The following is a 17,535-nucleotide window of genomic DNA, read 5'->3' as shown; positions in this document are numbered from 1 at the left end:
CCCCAAAAAATTCCACATAACCCTTTAACGCTCCTGAGAGGTGTAAATATTTCTCTTGATGTCAATTAATTTAAAAAATGCACCAACAACACTGTGTGTAAACTTTATTCCTCTTTCTGTATGCATGACTTGTGCAGATAAAGGGAGTGCTTCTTCATGTGCAGCTCAGGCTTCCCACTTTGACAGATCAAAAGTTGACACCAGAGCTCAGTGTATCATACAGGGGACTGTCGGACTGCACGGGAAGTAAACAACTAAACTGTCACCTGTTTGGGCAGCCTTGCCTCAAGACTTTGCCATTTATTAACCTGCTGTTTTTGCATTTTGTCCTTTTTTTACAAAAATTATTATGCTTTTTTAAGACTACAACAACACACTATAGACAATACATACGGTTTTCCATAATATTTCACTTCTTTGATTAGTTAGGTATTTCAATATATCTTAAATTATACAGTTTTAAGTACAATAATGATTATTCTTTTGAACCAACCGGCACCAGGACTTGAGCTTGTGCCCCCCCCCCCCATTGTTTGCCTTTAGAGCTTCATTTTCTGTTAGTCAGGTGAGAAGGTTTCATCGAACATCGCTTCATTTTTGACACAACATTAGTAATATTTGATATATTTGAGTGTAACATGAAAATTGTGCTCCTGGTTGCAGCATTATAGTTTGGCAGCACATGCACGGACTACAGCATATAGCATTTTTATCATTTCTTTCTTTTGTCTTTTTTTCACAAACATCCTGAAACTCCATTCAAGTCTGAAAAGTCAACTGACGAGATAAACCGCTCTGACCCAGCGAAAGGTTTGTGGCTGCAAGGGGGTGGAAATTTCACTGAGTGTCTCTTGGTTTGGTGACATATCCCTCGAAATCTTTAGAGGCTACACACACACACACACTCGCACACACAGACAGTACCGTAACCTCATAAAGAAGTGTTTTTAGTCCATATACAGCAAACACTTTGTACCTGTAGTGAAAGGACAAACAAAACTATTGCACAGTAACTGTCTGTCTAATCAGCGCATGAGACAATTGTGAAATTAAACATGAACAAATGAGCCAGTTTTTTTGCCACCTCTTCAAAGTATATAAGGCCGTAGCAGTGCTGTAGGAAAGAGGGGGGAGACATCCTCCCTCTACTCCTCAGAATATTCTCTTCCTCATCAGTGCTGAATCTCTAGGAAAATAAAAAATAAAAGAAGCTGCTCTATGGTTAATAAAGTCTACATGGAACAGCAACAGGATAGAGTGGTTTGATGTCACTAATTTTATCTTCGGTTTGTTAATTCCTCTAGGAGCTGAGAGGTGACTTCATGCTGTGTAGATCAGTGATGCAGTTAAAACGTCCGAGTGGAAAGGGGGGAGGCAGGGAGGGTACAACAGCCTTGAGGGGCCAGTCCTTCTGAAGTGTGTGGAGAAAGTAGAGATGACAGGTTTCTATTGCAGTTTCAGTGGAGTCTCATTGGGAATGAAGGCCCCATACAGTTTCATGGATCTTCACCTGCCATTTCAGACCCAGAGCAGCATGGTTCAGGTCCAAGGTGTGTGATTGTGTGCAGGGGAGAGTTGGGGGAGGGGAGGGTCAGGCCTCTACATGTTGAAGCCGTAAGCAGGTGCAGCGGGGAAGCCTGCAGGGGCGGTGGGGTAACCGTAGCCTTGGTACGCTTGCTGTGGAGCCACTGTAGCAGGAGAGGCAGGCAACATCAGCTGCTGACCTGATCACATAAACACACACAGGGTTACATAATGATAGAAACACTTTCAAGCTTATTATCAAAACTGATGTCTTTATCATCTTTGGTTTGTTTAGTTAATGAACATTTCTTTATATATATAGTAAAGCTTTAGTGAAAATGCACGTTTGGGAAGTACTGAGCATACAACTGGAGCATACAATTTGTTGAATGTGGCACCTTTTTACTCTAATTCTTCAAGAATGTTTTAGCTTTTTGGATTCACCATTAAAAGCATGAAATTAGCATTTTGTGGGTGAAGTATTCCTTTTAATAGTGATATGAAACAAATCTCTTTTTGGGCACCAGAGGAGTGTCCTCCTGATTTGTCCAGATTTTGTGTTTAAATTGTGTTCATGGTAAAATGATCATAGAATAAAAGCCCTTACTGAATAACACAATTGCTGCTGGTTTCTTCACAAACAGGTGTCTCTGCTCATTTTGGCTTAACTTGGTGGGAAGGCAACATTCATTCTTTGTAATTTCATAAAATGTAAAAACAAAAAAGGACATTATTGCAAAGACACGAGACTGCCACTATAAATGACAAATTTTCCTTCTCAGTCTGATTTTGGTCTGGAAAAAGATGACAGCAGCAGAATCTGTTTTACCAATAACTATATGACCAAGTTTGACTACAACATATTTGCCTTGTGTTTTTAATCTCAGTAAACTGCTGGTTACAGTCATTCAGTCTGTAAATGTTTGGTTAATGTTGAATTTCAACACCAACAGCCATTTTCTATCCAGGTTTTACTGACAGTTTGAGCATACAGATAAATACTTAAGTTCACGCCCTGCTGTTGTCACAGTTGGAGGCAATTTCCCCTATGTAGGAACCACAACCGTATGTCTGTTGGTCTCTCTGGGTGACATGCTGCCTGTAAACCTACCAAACACTATCGGCTGAGGTTCTGTCACCTCCTCTTCAGTTTTCCTTTGGCTGTCTGCCTCCTCCAGTTTGTCCACCTGAGGGCAACAAAGAAAAGAGGTAAGATCAGATGTGGATCACTCACACACTGTGCAGAACAAAAGAAAATCTGATTTTAAACAATGTAGGTATCCTACAGAAACCTTGTTATTCACTGTGCTCAGGCTATTTATTGAACTTAAATTTAAGCAAATATTTTAAGTGAAAATTACAAAACATGCCAATTTTCCTATTGGTGATATGATATAAAATAATGCCAATAAAAAACAAAATATTCAGAATACTTTTGCTGGTCATCTACAAAGTAGTAATCACAGTGATGTGCCACCTTTATTTAAATTACAATTTAATTAATGCACTACAAAAGACCATAAAGTCTAAATGCTTTAGTTGTAAGACTACGCTAAACTTTTACATTTATATAAAACAAATAAATACTTCCAAACCCACTTCTGAAAGACAAAACTACACACAGTCGTTCACAGTGCAGCTGAGGTTACCTGGGAGAGGATGCCATGCAGGTTTGTTGAGAAATACTAATGCAGCTTTCAGTACATATGTTAACTCAACAATTAAAGGGTTCATTCAACCAAATAATAAAAAACAAAATAGCCTCTGGTGGTATCTAACCATGCCAATAGAGACTGCTGAGACTTTTACTCCAGCTACCACCCCAATTTAATAAAGTGAAATTTCATTTATGCTGCCTGAAGCACTGAAATATTTAATTTAAAAAACAAATAAAAAAGCAATGTCTCTTTTCAGATACAGTGTCATCGTTCATCATCAAATAATTCACATGCCTCATTGTTGACAGTTGTTGCTATTTTTCACATTCACCAGAAAATGGTTTCAGATGAAAACTGTTGACAACAAGTCCTGAGAATTATCATGAATAACAAGATAGCAATGTGTTTTTTTATGTTTTCAACACCAAAAATAAAAGCAGATTCACACCAATTAAACAGTGCCCCAAAACTCAGCAAACATTCCATATCTCATGGTTAGATACCACAGGGGGATTTTTTTTAATATTTGGGTGAACTGTCCATTTAAAAGTAAATCATAGAGGGATTCAAGGTTAAAGAAATACTACAGTGTGTATTAAGTAAAGGAGAAGCTACACATGCCTATACGCTGATGCTACATTTCCAGCCATTCACTGTTAACAATCTTATATCAATAAATGACAGTCACAGCTTCCACATGCATCCTGTAAGAGTTTCATTGAGTGTATTTCATTCTGCTGCACCTTATAATAAAGCTACATATTAGAAGCTCACAGGTTACGCTCATACTTTGCCAGGCATTCAGTGTTTGTGCAGTGAGCTGGTTGTAGTGTCAATATTCTTTGAGACTAAGTGCAAAGAAATAATCAGGCATTGTGCTTAGACTGTGGAGAAAGCTGAATAACAAAGGTTTCTGATGCAAGTGGAGATTTTTTAATGGATCTGATGAATTAATGTGGAATAAAAGGTGTAAGAATTTCTCCTGAGTCATAATTTCAAGAAAATAAGAAAAAAAGAGGTTAAACGACACCTTTAAAGCACTTTTCTGTATGACAACAATATATTACATAGAGTGTAAAGGAATTAATTATTTCTGAGATGCAGATTTGAAATACAGTATTCATCTAATATCAATGAATGTTATGGTATTTTACAACCTGGCCCCTGTTTTCCCATGTTTTTGTTTCTAAGTGACTAATATGACTAATAGGAACAACAATTTCTTAAAATTGGGCCAGCATTAAGTGAAGCCAGCAGCAGCAAAACAGGCTGCAATATAACCACTCAGGGCATGTACACACCGGCGATTTTTATTTCTAATAAAAGTGTTTTTTTGCCACAGACAGGCTCAGATCCTAAGTGTCTGGCAACATTATAGAAGGGTCCCTACAGAGACAAACTTTTTTTGTTAAAGAGTAGGATCCTATTAATTTATTAGAAACAGCCCCGAAATCACCATCGCCAAACTAACCAGACTGTATTTGAGTCATTTCAGTGAGTATAGAGCCAGCAGATTTTCAAATCTAACTACACAAATTGTGGATCTATTTCAACCAAACGAGAGTTGTTTATTGTTTGAACAGTGGAAATGAGAACCAAGATTGTTTTTGTGATTTTAAATTTGTTTCTGTCGACGCTGAATGAAGAATGTTTAACTGTTTATTCAAAAGGAGTCTGGTGGGTTTGATGATGGTGATCATGGGGCTGTTCTGGTTAAAGAAAAACAATTAGTCAATGAGACGTAAAAACATGGGGAAGTAGGGTCTGAGGTAAAAAATACTAAGCTTACCCTTTTGGTATGTATTCAGCTACTTCGAATTAAAAATAGCTGTTACTTAACTTCCTGGATGGCTCTGTCATTTATGCAACAAAGCATTCGGTGTCTTGAAAATAAACTGTTCAACAAGCTGAAATAAAAAGTCTTAGAAAGACGGAGGAAAGGGGACTCCATACCCTTCAGTTAGTGTTTGTATCCCTGAACTGATCTAACTGTTAAATAAATTAAACTAATACTTGTTAACCTGGAGTTAGAAACATGGGGATGCATCTAACAAAGCTATAGTGGCTAGCTCTTCTGATATTTGAAGATGATTAGCCAAGTGGATAAATCTGTTTTTCTCATATTATTCCATATTGTACCAAACATCAATTTCATGATTTTGCATCAGCACAACTGAAATTGTCAAGATTTTTTATTTTTTTTAAAATGCCACGAAACACTAGATGCAGCCCCAAGAGCAAGGAGTTAGAGGGTGAGAGGTATCTGTTAGGCCAGGACAGACTAATCCTGAAGAACAAGATGGTGCACAGGCTTTGGTTCCAGCCATCAACACAGCAGTCCAAGACTTTTTCTTAAGACTAAATTATACCTCCTGGGTAAAGTGAAAATCTGGAAATCGGTTCAGCTATTGACCACAAAATGCAGACTAGCTATGGGTTTATAGAAAATAAATTATAAACAACCGAACAGTGCACATGTTGAATTATTGTAATCTCTCATCATCAACACCCATCTTCTTTAAAGGAGCTACATACAACATGTACAAGGGGCCTTATGCCTCTAGAGCAATGCCTTGGATTGGTACAGTGTTATTACCATTTATCTCCATATAAGCACATTGCAGAGTAGTGGCGGTTAGTTAGCCATTGGAGTACACACACAACATTGTCTACTATTATAATAAACAAAAAAACTCAGATTACAGCACTATACTCTACTCTCCAATATATCTTTACATACCAAGCAAACAGTTGTTTGCTGTTACATTATTGCTCTGAATGTTGTTTACAGCTCCTTTAACTGTAGCAGCAGCTTATAATATTTCCAATGTTAACATACTGTATATTCTTTTATGTAGTGGTTTTTAAACCTCATAGTCACAAACTTCATATCTCTAATCAGCTCCACAGTATAAAATTGTAAAAGAAGAGGTGCTATTTCAGATTGCAATAAGCTATTTCCACATTTAGCCTGTTGATTTTTGTTTCCACTGAGAATGAAAGACAGCAGTGCTCATCATGCTATTACCATTTTTCATATTTCCATGAATTTGTTTCTGCTTCACTGCTTAGAGTATTTATTTGAAAAGGAAAATTCATTAACCCTGTACCAACGAGACAATGAGGTTCCCCAGGAGGAAAATTTAGAAACTGCTTCCAGCAGATAAAACTCAAAATGTATTAAAAACATGTTTGTGTTGGTGCTGACGTGGAACAAAAGCCTGCACACACCACTACAGCTCTCCAAGACCAGAGCTAGTTAGGCCGTACCCAGTCTACAGTCCATGCTAGGTTCCTACATCAGAAACCTAAGAGATAAGTTACAACAAATAAAACAGACAGAACACATAGGAGAAATAAAAAAGAGGGCCAGAGACCGTCACCTTCGCTGCAAACTCATCAACCTGGAAAAGAACCCAAAGAGATGACCTCAAGTGACCTCACATGTCTGCAGGTCAACATTTTAGGAAATCAGGATGACCACACGGAGCTCACTGGCAAATAAACTTAACTAAAATGACTTAAGAAAGCCTTATCCGTGTAAATTAAAATCCCCTATGTCCACCTCTCACCTGTCAGAACAGGTTACTACAGGAAATTAAACAATCTAAGAAATACAAACCAATATTAGTACACAGTAAAATTAATTTTTCATCCTCTGAAAAAATACACAATAAATAAACCTAATTTAACATTAAACCAGAAACTAAAAATCAACAATAAAGAATATTAACTCTTTTTTTTGTTCTTCAGTGGAGTGCTAACCTTTGTCAGGTACTCTCGCATGACCTGGATGAAGTACGGCATGGCAAAGTCCATGATGTTGTGCCTCCAGGCCAGCTCCAGCACCACGTCAGGGTGTAGCAGGTCATAGGAGGCGAACAGGCAGGCAGCGAAACACTCCTTCCTACCTTCCTCCAGGAACCACTGGAGCAGAGTCTCTGCCAGCTCTGCATCCTTAGACTCTGCAGCGTACAGCATGGCATCCTGGGAAAGTCACAAACACAGTATTATTCAATAATACAGTAAAGCCTTCATGCAAGGTTAAGAGTTTGTCTAATCTGTTGTTTGTGTGAAGAGATGAACACTGGCATGATTTGCTTCTCCTGTCTTTATTGATATTAATTGGTCCACGTATCTACGGTATCTCCAGATATAAACAAACAAACAGTGCCATCTATAGGAATATGGCAATACATGTAAGACCTTTACTCAAAAGTTTGTCTTTCTTACCTTGTAGAGTTTGTCCTTCTTGCAGAGCTCTACACTCTGTCTCCAGCGGTTGTTGCCTTTGTACAGGTAAGCAGCGATACGTCTGAACTCAATCAGTTCATGTTTCTCTAACCTCTGCGCCAGGCCAATGGTGTCAAAGTTGTCATAGGCATCGATGGATGCTCTCAGGCCCTGTGGATAACACACAGGATGAAAAAATATGACATCACAGACCAAAAAGTGAGAAAAGGATACCTGAAGCAGTCAATTTCTTGTTACTGGACCTCAGAAATGCAACCTAGTGCCTACAAAAGCTGGGTAAAATTATTACTATTTAACTGTAGTATATCAAATGTGCCCCTCAAATGACCCCTACAACATGCAAGAAATGGCTAAATTATTGAATATTGTTAATATTCCATGATCAACATCAGTGACATAACGGCTAACAGACCTGGTAGTCTTCCTCCTCTGTCAGCAAGTTGTTGAGGGCTTCGTTGACGGACTTGTTGTTGTGATTCTGGACAGACCTCAGGTAAGGCTTGACCAACTTCAGCTGGTTCACCTGTTTGAGCAAAAGCAACACAAGTCAGGTTAACCACATACGGCACAACATACTGATTGCAAAGAAAAGGTTTGGCTGACCTCGCCTCTGGTTACCTTGCTGAAAAAGGTGACAGCTCGGCTGTGGTCCAACCGCGGAGACAGAATGCTCAGCAGGTCATTCAGTAAGAGCGGTTTGTATTCCAGGTAGAAGGTAAGAGATTTATAGTACAACTCCACATTGGCAACCTGACGAGAAATAACGGAACATATAAACATCGCAAAAAGTAAAGATGTTTGAAATGGAAATGAAAAGCTCAGACACAAATACTTCTGTTCTGTTTACCTTAGCAATAATGTCCTTGAACAGCCCTTCTTTCCATGCATCTGTTGGATGGGACATCATTGTGATGGCAGCATTGTCAAACTCCTCATATTTATCGTAAAGGAAAACCAGCTCCGCCCATAGATGAGACTGCTCCGCTGCACGAAGGACCTGGTAAATGCATAAAACAGAACAATGTAAACGTCATTCAGGTCAAAATTTTGTGTGGTATGAAATTTATATATTATGAAGCCCCTTTCTCAAAATCAAAAAGTGATTTCAAGGGGCAGAAAAACACCTAAAGCCGGGCTCAATTTACCCCTGATTCACCCCTCCCTACTAATGGAGGAAAAATCCAGTCTTGGACCTTGATCGTTATCGATTTTCAGCCCAGATTATCTGGTAATGTGTGGGGTTGACAGATCCAGTCTTAGACTTCCTGGCAGACTCATCAGAGCCGCCCCGAGAATTTTAAACACATTCGATTTTTTAATTTGTAACATCACAATATGTCAGTAGAGGCCCAGCAACAACAGACAGAAAACAAACAACTCAAAGAATCTCCTGAGCTCATAATTATTTTACTTCCAGGATGCTGATGAGAAGCAGAAGTCTTTGCGGGGTAATAAATCAAAGGAGTTCATGGCACACAGGCAGCCTCCTCCTGTGTGATGAACTCTTTGATTTATTAGAAACGACAGAATTGTTTTGAAACACACACACACACACACACACACACACACACACACACACACACACACACACACACACACACACACCCACACACGGGCTGTTGTCTCTGGACCAGAAGAGCTCCAGGTGCTCCCTCATCTTCTGAGGTTTGAACTTTGAGTAGAGAATGGCGAGCTCGGTGAACATGCCCATGTGGGCCCGCTCCAGACCCAGCGCCGCCTCGAGTAGGGCAATGAGTTCCTCAAAGTAGCCACGGTCCTGATAGTAGCTGATCAGGTCCTCCAGCTCGTCAGCGTGGATCACTATGTGAAGGCCGCAGATTTGTGCCAACCGAAACTCCTCCCCGTCAACACACGCAAAACACACCTGATGATCGAAGAGAGGAAATTCCTGAAATTTTCTGTCCGTGTTCTTATAAATGAGAATCTACAACTAAACTGGGTAGCAAAACGTTGAAAGAATCTTTATATTAACAATAACAATAATCTAATTTGTTTACTAGAATTCAAAAACTAAGTAAGACTAGAACCGTGCATTTATAGCTTATATAATGTGGGATGAAAAAGATTCTGTTTATGACTTGAGTGCATTAACACCATCAGAAAACTCAGTTTTATGGTACACTATATGGACAAAAGTATTGGGCCACCTACACATTACACTTACAGGAGCTTTTATGACAACCCCCCTAAATCCATAGGCATTAATATGGAGTTGGTCCCCCCTTTGCAGCTATAACAGCGTCCACTCTTCTGGGAAGGCTTTCTACAAGATTTTGGAGTGTGTCTGTGGGATTTTTTGCCCATTCATACAGATTTTATACGCCTGTGGCAATGGGACTGAATTAAACACCTGAATATATGCATAGTCAATATGGCACTAAAGTGATTAAATTTGCATTTAATTACCTTCTGACTTCAGCCAACACCAATAGTACCAATGTTTGTTTACTTTTCCAAGTGTCCTTGTATTATTAGTCAGATATATCAGATATATTTCCCAGTAATATGTTGTCGTTGAATGCTCACAAAATAAATTTGCAATCTATTATAATATGGTGATGTGCTTTAATATTTCAACACTATGCAGTATGAATTACTAATTGATCTTAAAATATGCCGTATCACATCTTGACTTTTTAGACAGTCTAATAAAAGATGATAGCGCCTTCTATGATGGAAGTAAAAGACTATTAATAATCCATAAGTAGACAAAGGCTTGTTGAATAGAGGATTTAAACTTTTTTGTGTGTTTTGTGCCAGTTACCTCCTTCCATGTCCGTGTGCTGTTGGCTTTCCTGGCACTATCCACAGCTGCCTGGTACTCTCCGAGGTGAACGAGTGTGGATGCGAGGCGAGCAAAGTTGGAAACGTTGTTGTACAGGAGCTTGGCTGCTTCATACATACCTTCATCATAACATCTATCGCCCACCTGGAGAAGGAAAGAGACAAATTAGCAGATCAACATGCAATTAGTAGCAAGTGTAAGGAAAAGAAAAATATGCCCATTCTGCAAAAGCTACTCTTAACATCACAACTATGATGATGTTTTTCTTACCTGCTGTATGTGAGCATTGTTCGGCCCACTAACAAACTCTTCCAGCTCAGCCAGACGATTTGTTTTCGCTAAAGCGAAGATCAGCTCTGTCTCTACGTATGACTCTCTCGCCTTCTTTCGAGCCATCTGGAGGAATTTAACCAAGTCCTCCCAGTTATCTGCAAAACACAAAAACCTTGAAGATCAACTCGGATGAATCACAACAGAATGACAATCAATATGGTGTACAAAGGCTTACTGTTCTTGCTGGCTGCATTAACCACCTCCATGTACGCTGAAGGGTCAACGGCTTTGATATATGAGTCAATGGCCTCCTTGACCAGGTCTCTTTGTAGCTGAGCTCTGGCTAACTGGCTCCACACTGCAGGCTCATTACAGCGCTCAGCAAACTCATAGGCACGATCTAAGTTCCCTATGTGCTCTATCAATACCTAGAGAGGAAAGGAGAAAGGTGTATTGTATGATCTGAGATCCCAAGTATGATAGACAAATATTCAAACCATGGAACTTGTTCTTAAAATAATAGTATCAGTGCAGCTAGAGCAGTTTATCTCACCTGTATGGCTGAGGTATTAACATCAAACTTCTTAAAAATGGCAAACGCTTCTTCAAAGAGCTCATTGCTGATGGCAATATTGGCGATGTCTGGAGCATCGTAGTTGTCTAGCCTGTTGATGTACTCCATCACACGGGTGCGGTCCGCCTTGATGGCCGTCAAAATCAGGAGGTTCTGGAGGTTTCTGAGAAACAGGGGGATTATCAGAAAAATGACAAGTTATTTTTTAACATTTTTATGATGCCTAACAAGCTGTGAGCCTGCTGTACCTGTGTTCACTGAAGACAGAGTTATCCAGTACAATCTTCTCCAGCAGCTCAATCAACTCGTTGGGCAAATCTGCAGTCATAAAGGCTTTGACTGTGACTGATACCTCCTCCGGGTCCTGGGTCTCTGACAGTGCTGTCTGCACCACCTGAGAGGAGACAGACAACATTTTTTTAGATTTTCAATTCCTTTTTTTGCCTCATCTACTCACGTCTTAGTCCTTCTCACCTGAGATGCGAGTGGAGGAAGCAAGGAAGAGACTCAAGGTGAGATGAGTAGAGGCAACAGATATTTCACAAAATGAGACATAGGTACTTGGAGCTGTTGTCTTAAAGCAACTTCAATTACATATAACATCTAGCACAGCTGTGATTATGACTCTTTTATATATCACATGTGCCAAAAAAAATCTGTAAAAGATACACCTGTGCATTTTCACTTATAGCTTCTCCAGCAAGCTTCCTCACTCCTTGAGATGCATTTTAAGAATTAAAACATCCTTTAAGATGATGTACAGAGATTGACATCCGAGTCAAAGGCAGAAGGACGGAGGAGAGACTTGGATGCACAAAATAAACGAGAAAAGCCTCTAACCTGGTCAATGAGTTGTCTTCTGAAGGGGTTATTTTCTTCTAAGACGTTTGCCCAAAGCTCTGGGTCTTTCCGTCGCACCAGATATCGAGCCTCACTCTTGAATAACGAGTTCTCATTGCACACCTGAGAAGAAAAGACACAAAGTAATTCAAGATCTATATACGTCAGAATTATGTAAATTATTATCTAAATACTACGTTATGTAATCTACACACTTTGATGAGGTCCAGGTCACACTGTCCTCTCTCATAAGCCACGCAGGCCAGGTGAGGGTCTCTCTTCTCGCAGTATTTCCCGACCACAGCACTGTCATAGAATGGGTTCTCTTTCAGGAAGCGCTCAGGGGTGTTGTTGCTGTCGATGTAGATCTTCGCTAGGGCATTGTGGGTAGCCGGCTCCTCACACCCTTCATGGATTCGGGACTCCAGCCATGGCAATAGAAGTTTTAACCTGAGAGGATAATAAAAAACACATCGTTTACCCAACTCATATAATCATAAGTATTTAGAGGAATCTGTAGAGTAACATGCATCAGTACTTGATGAAAAATGTTCTCTAACTCTTGATCCTGGTGGCATTAATCCTTATTGCTACTTTAGTGTACTGCACCAACACAACACTAGATGGCAGTGTTGTGTATTCAGCAGTATCATGGTAAACTGTAAGTGTTTATGCTCACATTCATTTTTTTATTATGGAGCTGTAACGATAGATTAGCTTCACTGTAGCTCATTGTTGTAGCTTCACTGGATGAGAGGGAGCTCTTTATTGAGCATTATTGGGGTACATGCGTAATACAGAGTCTAACAAAAGCCCAGAGAAAATCAACATTGGAAGCAAATCATGTAACAAAAGTAAAATATTTATTCCAGCTTTTGTAATGCAGAAACTGCCAAGTATAAACTGTGCAAAAGACAAACACAAGAGCCTGCATATTTCTTTATATTTTTAGTTATCTGCAGATTTTAGTCACCTCTGTTTGTCTTTCACTGCTGCGTGTGTGTCCCTGGTTTATGGACATCAGAGGCTCTAATAAATATTTAAATTTCTGAAGGCAAGGTGCTTCTAGCATTTTTGAGAAAGAGATGATTATTTCTTAAGTCAGTACTTATTTTTTGAGTGGGATCACCAGTCTTTTTATTTTAGCTGGTGCATTTTTTCATTACCGGAAAAAAAATGTAAGATAAGAAGTAATTCAGTTAGACCACAAACATGTCTTGCAGTGTATTTGTTGTTACATTTTAGGTTTAGGTTCAATTAAATACCTATTAGGTACCTACAGAGACATAAAGTGATACTGTTGCAATAGGTACCAAGTGACTTTAACAGACAACTATTAATCAGATGCTGTATCCAGTGAGACATACAGAAGCAACTACACAAGATGACAAGAAATAGTAGAAGCCATTTATTATTTGCTCTCACCTGTTCCTCTTCTCTACCTCCTCCACCAGCTCATCAGTGGAAAACTGCCCTCTGACCACCATGATCAGGTTCTTAATGACGTCCTCAGAACAGTCGACATCTAACAGACCGCCTATCACCACCGGTAAACGACTGGGGTTCACCTGAAAACATGCAAAATAAATTCTAAATAAAGATGTCCATATGCAGCCCAAATGGATTAGGTGGAAACCAAATATGTATAAAGACCCAGCAGAAGCCTTGATCTTACTTTCTGTACATAGATTTCAATGTATTTCTGTAGACTGTTGCGGTAGAGGTAGAGCACCAAGTCATGGACGAAGTCAAAGCGATCACACACAATGATGAGAGGAAGCTGGTCTGTTAGCTTTGCCTCCTACGAAGAGATGAAACAAGATTGATTTGTGATTAAATTGTATGAAATGGTTCTAAGTATTTCACAATATTGCTACAGAATGAAAAAAATCAATCATTGTTTTACCTTGAGGAAGTTTTTAACCCTCTCCGGGTCATAGCAGTTGCTCTCTCTACAGATTCTCTCCACTTCTTTGATCTGGCCTGTTTTGCAGGCAGCCTGGATGTACTTGAAGTGAACGTCAGGCTCTTGGCTGAAATTCACAATCGACCCAAGGAAGTAAAACAAGCCTTGAAAAGAGATGGCAGGGGGAGAAACAGCACAAAGGTCAGCTCAATCTGGGATGACTTAAAGCCAAAATTGAACACACTGTCTTCCTTTAATCCAGAGGTGCTCAAAGTTTTGATAACTGAGTGGCAATTTAGCAAGCCAGTATATGACTGTGGGCTGCACGGGGAAAAATGCAGTTGTGAGCTGTCCACCATTATCAACTGAGATGTTCCACTGAGATGCAACTTGTTACAATGCAACCAACAGATTTTTACAAGTTGTCATTCTTATGAAATACAGGCTGCTGAAAGTGAAAGTATTGAAATGGACTGCAGTTAATTAAAATATAACGCATGCATTTCATATCATGATTGGGGGACACTGTAATATTTCTGCGGGCCACTATTAGCCTGCATTTACCTAAGATGACCTGCACTCATGTGTGTGACACCTACCCTCATAACTCTTGAAGGATTCAAAGAGCTCCACTAATGCCTGAGTCCCCAGCTGCTCATGATACTTAGACGCTACCTGGACACATAGCTGCAGGTTCTGCCTGATGTTAGCCGACAACATGGCCCTTAAACACTCCAACGAGTCTTCTACTGATAAAGAGCCAAAGAAGTTCACCAGCCACTAAAATGAAGAAGAGGAAGACAGGGAGAAAGTGAGACATCAGAGTGAGTAGGGAGGAAGGTGAAAAGGCATTTTCACACATCATCTAAAAAAATCAAGTAAAAAGGAGCAGCTCCCGGGAGAGTGGTATTCACAGGCGTGACTGAACATCCACAGGCGTACCTCAGGGTTGAGCAGATGTGTGTGCACCACGGCTCGTTTGATATCATACAGGTCGGTGTAGTGTTCAAGAGCCCTCTGCAGCAGACCTGCCTTCTCGCACAACTGAGCAACGTGGGCACGGTCATAATGTGTGAACATCTGGTTCCCCAGGATTGCATCTGCTACCTGAAAGTTCACACACACATGAACACACAAATCATGTGTTATATGTTATGTGTATATTACCAAAGGTAAAGTTATTTTTATAATCAGGACAGTCATTCCGAGTGTTCACCTGAGGGGCATGTATGAGGTTCATCTCAAGCAGACGTGTCTGTAAGTGTCCTTCGGCGGGGCGGTTGTTCTTTAGAGCATCCAACAGGAAGGAGGTGCACTGCTGGATCAAGTTGCCCTCCATGAACACATCTACAATCTACCAAAGGGCAAGAGGGGAAAAAAAGGAATGAAAAAGCAGAACAATGAAAGGTAACATATTAGATTTTTGAATGCCTACCATGTGTGAAATATTGTTTTGAGTTAGCACGCATGGTAAGATTAGAGTCACACACTATTAAATGGCCCCCAGCCAGATGTTTCAGCTTTTCATAATAAACATCTGTGGAGGCTACAACCAAAAAAATGGGCAGGCGTGTTCAAGTGATCAACTTCTCTGGTTGACTTTGGACTGAGCAGAGTGATGATGTGGCTTTAAAAGGAGGAGGGGGTCACTGACTCAGAGAATTCCTGGCATTGCTGCCACATCTGGAATAACAGAGATGGAGGCTCCCACACATGGCACTTTGTGTGTTTATGTGCATGTGTGAGGTTAAACGCGAAGATGTTTTTTGAAAAAGATGGAGTATCACTGTGTGTCTGAAGTGAGTGAGGTGGTCATGTTGGACATGCATTACCTGGTTGATGTTGGCCAGCGGTTCCTCATCCTGGACCAGCATCTGGGCAAACTGCAGTCCCTGGTCAGGATTGACCCGCATCACATTTCTGAGCAAAAACACCCAGTCTGGGGTGTAGCCGACCTACAAAAGTGCCATTGATAAACCAGATAAAAATGTAATTCTTTATTCAGTAATAATGAATTCATACAAAGATACACATTGTATTTTCTAAATATACAAACTCTCAGTAAATCCAGAGAATAAATATGTCTTCCATGCAAAGTTAAATAATGTAAATGAAAAGAGAAGTCATTCGTACTCGCTGATTACCTTTTTAGCATACAGCACTATCTTCTGGAATTGTCCGGTCTCAGCAAAGCACTGGATAACCTTGTTGGGGACGTTAGCTCTGAGGTAAACACTAAGTGCAAGGGTGGGATCAGAGGCCTTCACCAGGTCTCCCAGCTCCTCTGAGCACTCCAGCTACAACATATATACAATCAGTTACTGACAGTTAAAGCCATTCAATGCAGGATTTTCCTCAAAAACAGTATATAAATTCATACAAAAGTAATCCCTCTAAATGTGTATGTTTCTGCCCTCTACCTCTATTTTGTATTTTGTTATCACTTCAGTGTGTTTGGGACACTTATGGGTGTGTAGCCCCCAGTCAGTAACATCACACAAGTGAGGTGACTTTAAGTACTAGAGGCACACATTCAAAAAGATGCTACAAAAATCACGATCACAGCGCTGAAAAAACACAAATAAAGTGAGTCAAAATGCCAAGTATAGTCTTGATTTTCTGCCTGAGCCTGATTGGGCCAGACCTGACCTGCCAGGTTCAGACAGGGCCAGGCTGTAATTTATCAATGTTTCCCCTCTTTCAAGATAACTTGGTCAGCAGTGTTTGCTTCTGCCTGACATGCAGTGGGAAACGTGTGTAACATGCAGCGGAGAGTGATAATTGTCATCTGCGCTCTGCTCATTGCCATGGGGGTGCTGCAAGAAAACGTGTCAGCCCTTAGCTTGTGATAAAATGTTTTAGTTTTTTTTTTAGAAGAAGAAGAAATTTATGTTTTTATTGGGCTAGGGCCAAATATTGTTGCCGTGGTTTGGCCTCAGGTTGGGTTTGGACAGAATATGTGCCAGTTCATGTAAGGTTGGTCCTGATTTTCAGGCCCAATCATAGCTCTGAGGCTAGACAGACAAATCTCATTCCAAAAGAGAGTGAGTCTGGGGTTAGCCTTTAATTTCACTTTTGCTGGTGAGCAGCAAAGGAGGCGATAAAGAGCAACAAAAAGTTGGTCTGTTTTCCATTGGACATGTAGGTGCTAGCAATTACTAAACCTTGTTAAGGTATCAGCTTTTGTTCGGTAGGTTGCAGTGAATGTAAAAGCAGTGCAGAGTTGTGGGGACAAGTTTGAATGCTGTGTTTACGAACATTAACCGAGAATTCCTGCATAGCATACCTCTACTGATCATTGCATAGATGATACTACATGGTAAACAAGCAGCGCTTGTAAGTTAATTTGTTCTAATCTGGTCCTACCTTGTCCTCCTTCAACCACTTCTCCAGGAGCTGCTTGCGGCCCTGCTGCAGGACGGGCCTGCACAGCTCCAGAGACTCAAACTTGTTGAGCTGGCCTTGATCCAGCAGAATACCAAAGTACTGCAACAGTGGAGAGGCCTGACCTGGCTGGGCTGGGACACTCTGAAACTTACGGATGGTCTCTGCTGTCCGCAGGATACCCTGAGGTGAGGAAGGATGGCGAAGAATATTTAGTGGACCCTTTGGACTCTTTTAGTGTTTGAAGTTTTTTCGAATCATCACCATATAAATAGTCCACAACTTGATCTACAAATGTAAAAATATATGCAAGCAC

General features: G+C 40.2%; 1 protein-coding gene across 1 annotated transcript in view; it reads right to left on the bottom strand.

Annotated features, from left to right (window-relative positions):
- Nucleotides 1-89: 89 nt before the first annotated feature.
- The window catches only part of cltcl1 (clathrin, heavy chain-like 1), a 31,669-nt gene continuing 14,223 nt past the window's right edge, over nucleotides 90-17,535 (bottom strand). Inside the window, exons 9-33 of the mRNA XM_042487863.1 lie at nucleotides 17,202-17,402; nucleotides 15,980-16,132; nucleotides 15,668-15,790; nucleotides 15,052-15,189; nucleotides 14,778-14,942; nucleotides 14,435-14,615; nucleotides 13,836-13,999; nucleotides 13,605-13,730; nucleotides 13,355-13,497; nucleotides 12,145-12,379; nucleotides 11,930-12,052; nucleotides 11,338-11,483; nucleotides 11,069-11,252; nucleotides 10,751-10,943; nucleotides 10,513-10,670; nucleotides 10,222-10,386; nucleotides 9,046-9,321; nucleotides 8,284-8,433; nucleotides 8,055-8,186; nucleotides 7,849-7,959; nucleotides 7,416-7,586; nucleotides 6,948-7,169; nucleotides 6,560-6,586; nucleotides 2,636-2,711; nucleotides 90-1,724 (exon numbers count right to left, since the gene is read on the bottom strand). Coding sequence (XP_042343797.1) covers nucleotides 1,600-1,724; nucleotides 2,636-2,711; nucleotides 6,560-6,586; nucleotides 6,948-7,169; nucleotides 7,416-7,586; nucleotides 7,849-7,959; nucleotides 8,055-8,186; nucleotides 8,284-8,433; nucleotides 9,046-9,321; nucleotides 10,222-10,386; nucleotides 10,513-10,670; nucleotides 10,751-10,943; nucleotides 11,069-11,252; nucleotides 11,338-11,483; nucleotides 11,930-12,052; nucleotides 12,145-12,379; nucleotides 13,355-13,497; nucleotides 13,605-13,730; nucleotides 13,836-13,999; nucleotides 14,435-14,615; nucleotides 14,778-14,942; nucleotides 15,052-15,189; nucleotides 15,668-15,790; nucleotides 15,980-16,132; nucleotides 17,202-17,402 — 3,888 coding nt within the window. The 3' untranslated portion in view covers nucleotides 90-1,599. The remainder of the gene's footprint in view (nucleotides 1,725-2,635; nucleotides 2,712-6,559; nucleotides 6,587-6,947; nucleotides 7,170-7,415; nucleotides 7,587-7,848; nucleotides 7,960-8,054; nucleotides 8,187-8,283; nucleotides 8,434-9,045; nucleotides 9,322-10,221; nucleotides 10,387-10,512; nucleotides 10,671-10,750; nucleotides 10,944-11,068; nucleotides 11,253-11,337; nucleotides 11,484-11,929; nucleotides 12,053-12,144; nucleotides 12,380-13,354; nucleotides 13,498-13,604; nucleotides 13,731-13,835; nucleotides 14,000-14,434; nucleotides 14,616-14,777; nucleotides 14,943-15,051; nucleotides 15,190-15,667; nucleotides 15,791-15,979; nucleotides 16,133-17,201; nucleotides 17,403-17,535) is intronic.

Source organism: Plectropomus leopardus, chromosome 6 (assembly GCF_008729295.1).
Source record: "Plectropomus leopardus isolate mb chromosome 6, YSFRI_Pleo_2.0, whole genome shotgun sequence".
NCBI lineage: Eukaryota > Metazoa > Chordata > Actinopteri > Perciformes > Serranidae > Plectropomus > Plectropomus leopardus.
This window is presented reverse-complemented; position numbering and strand designations above follow the sequence as displayed.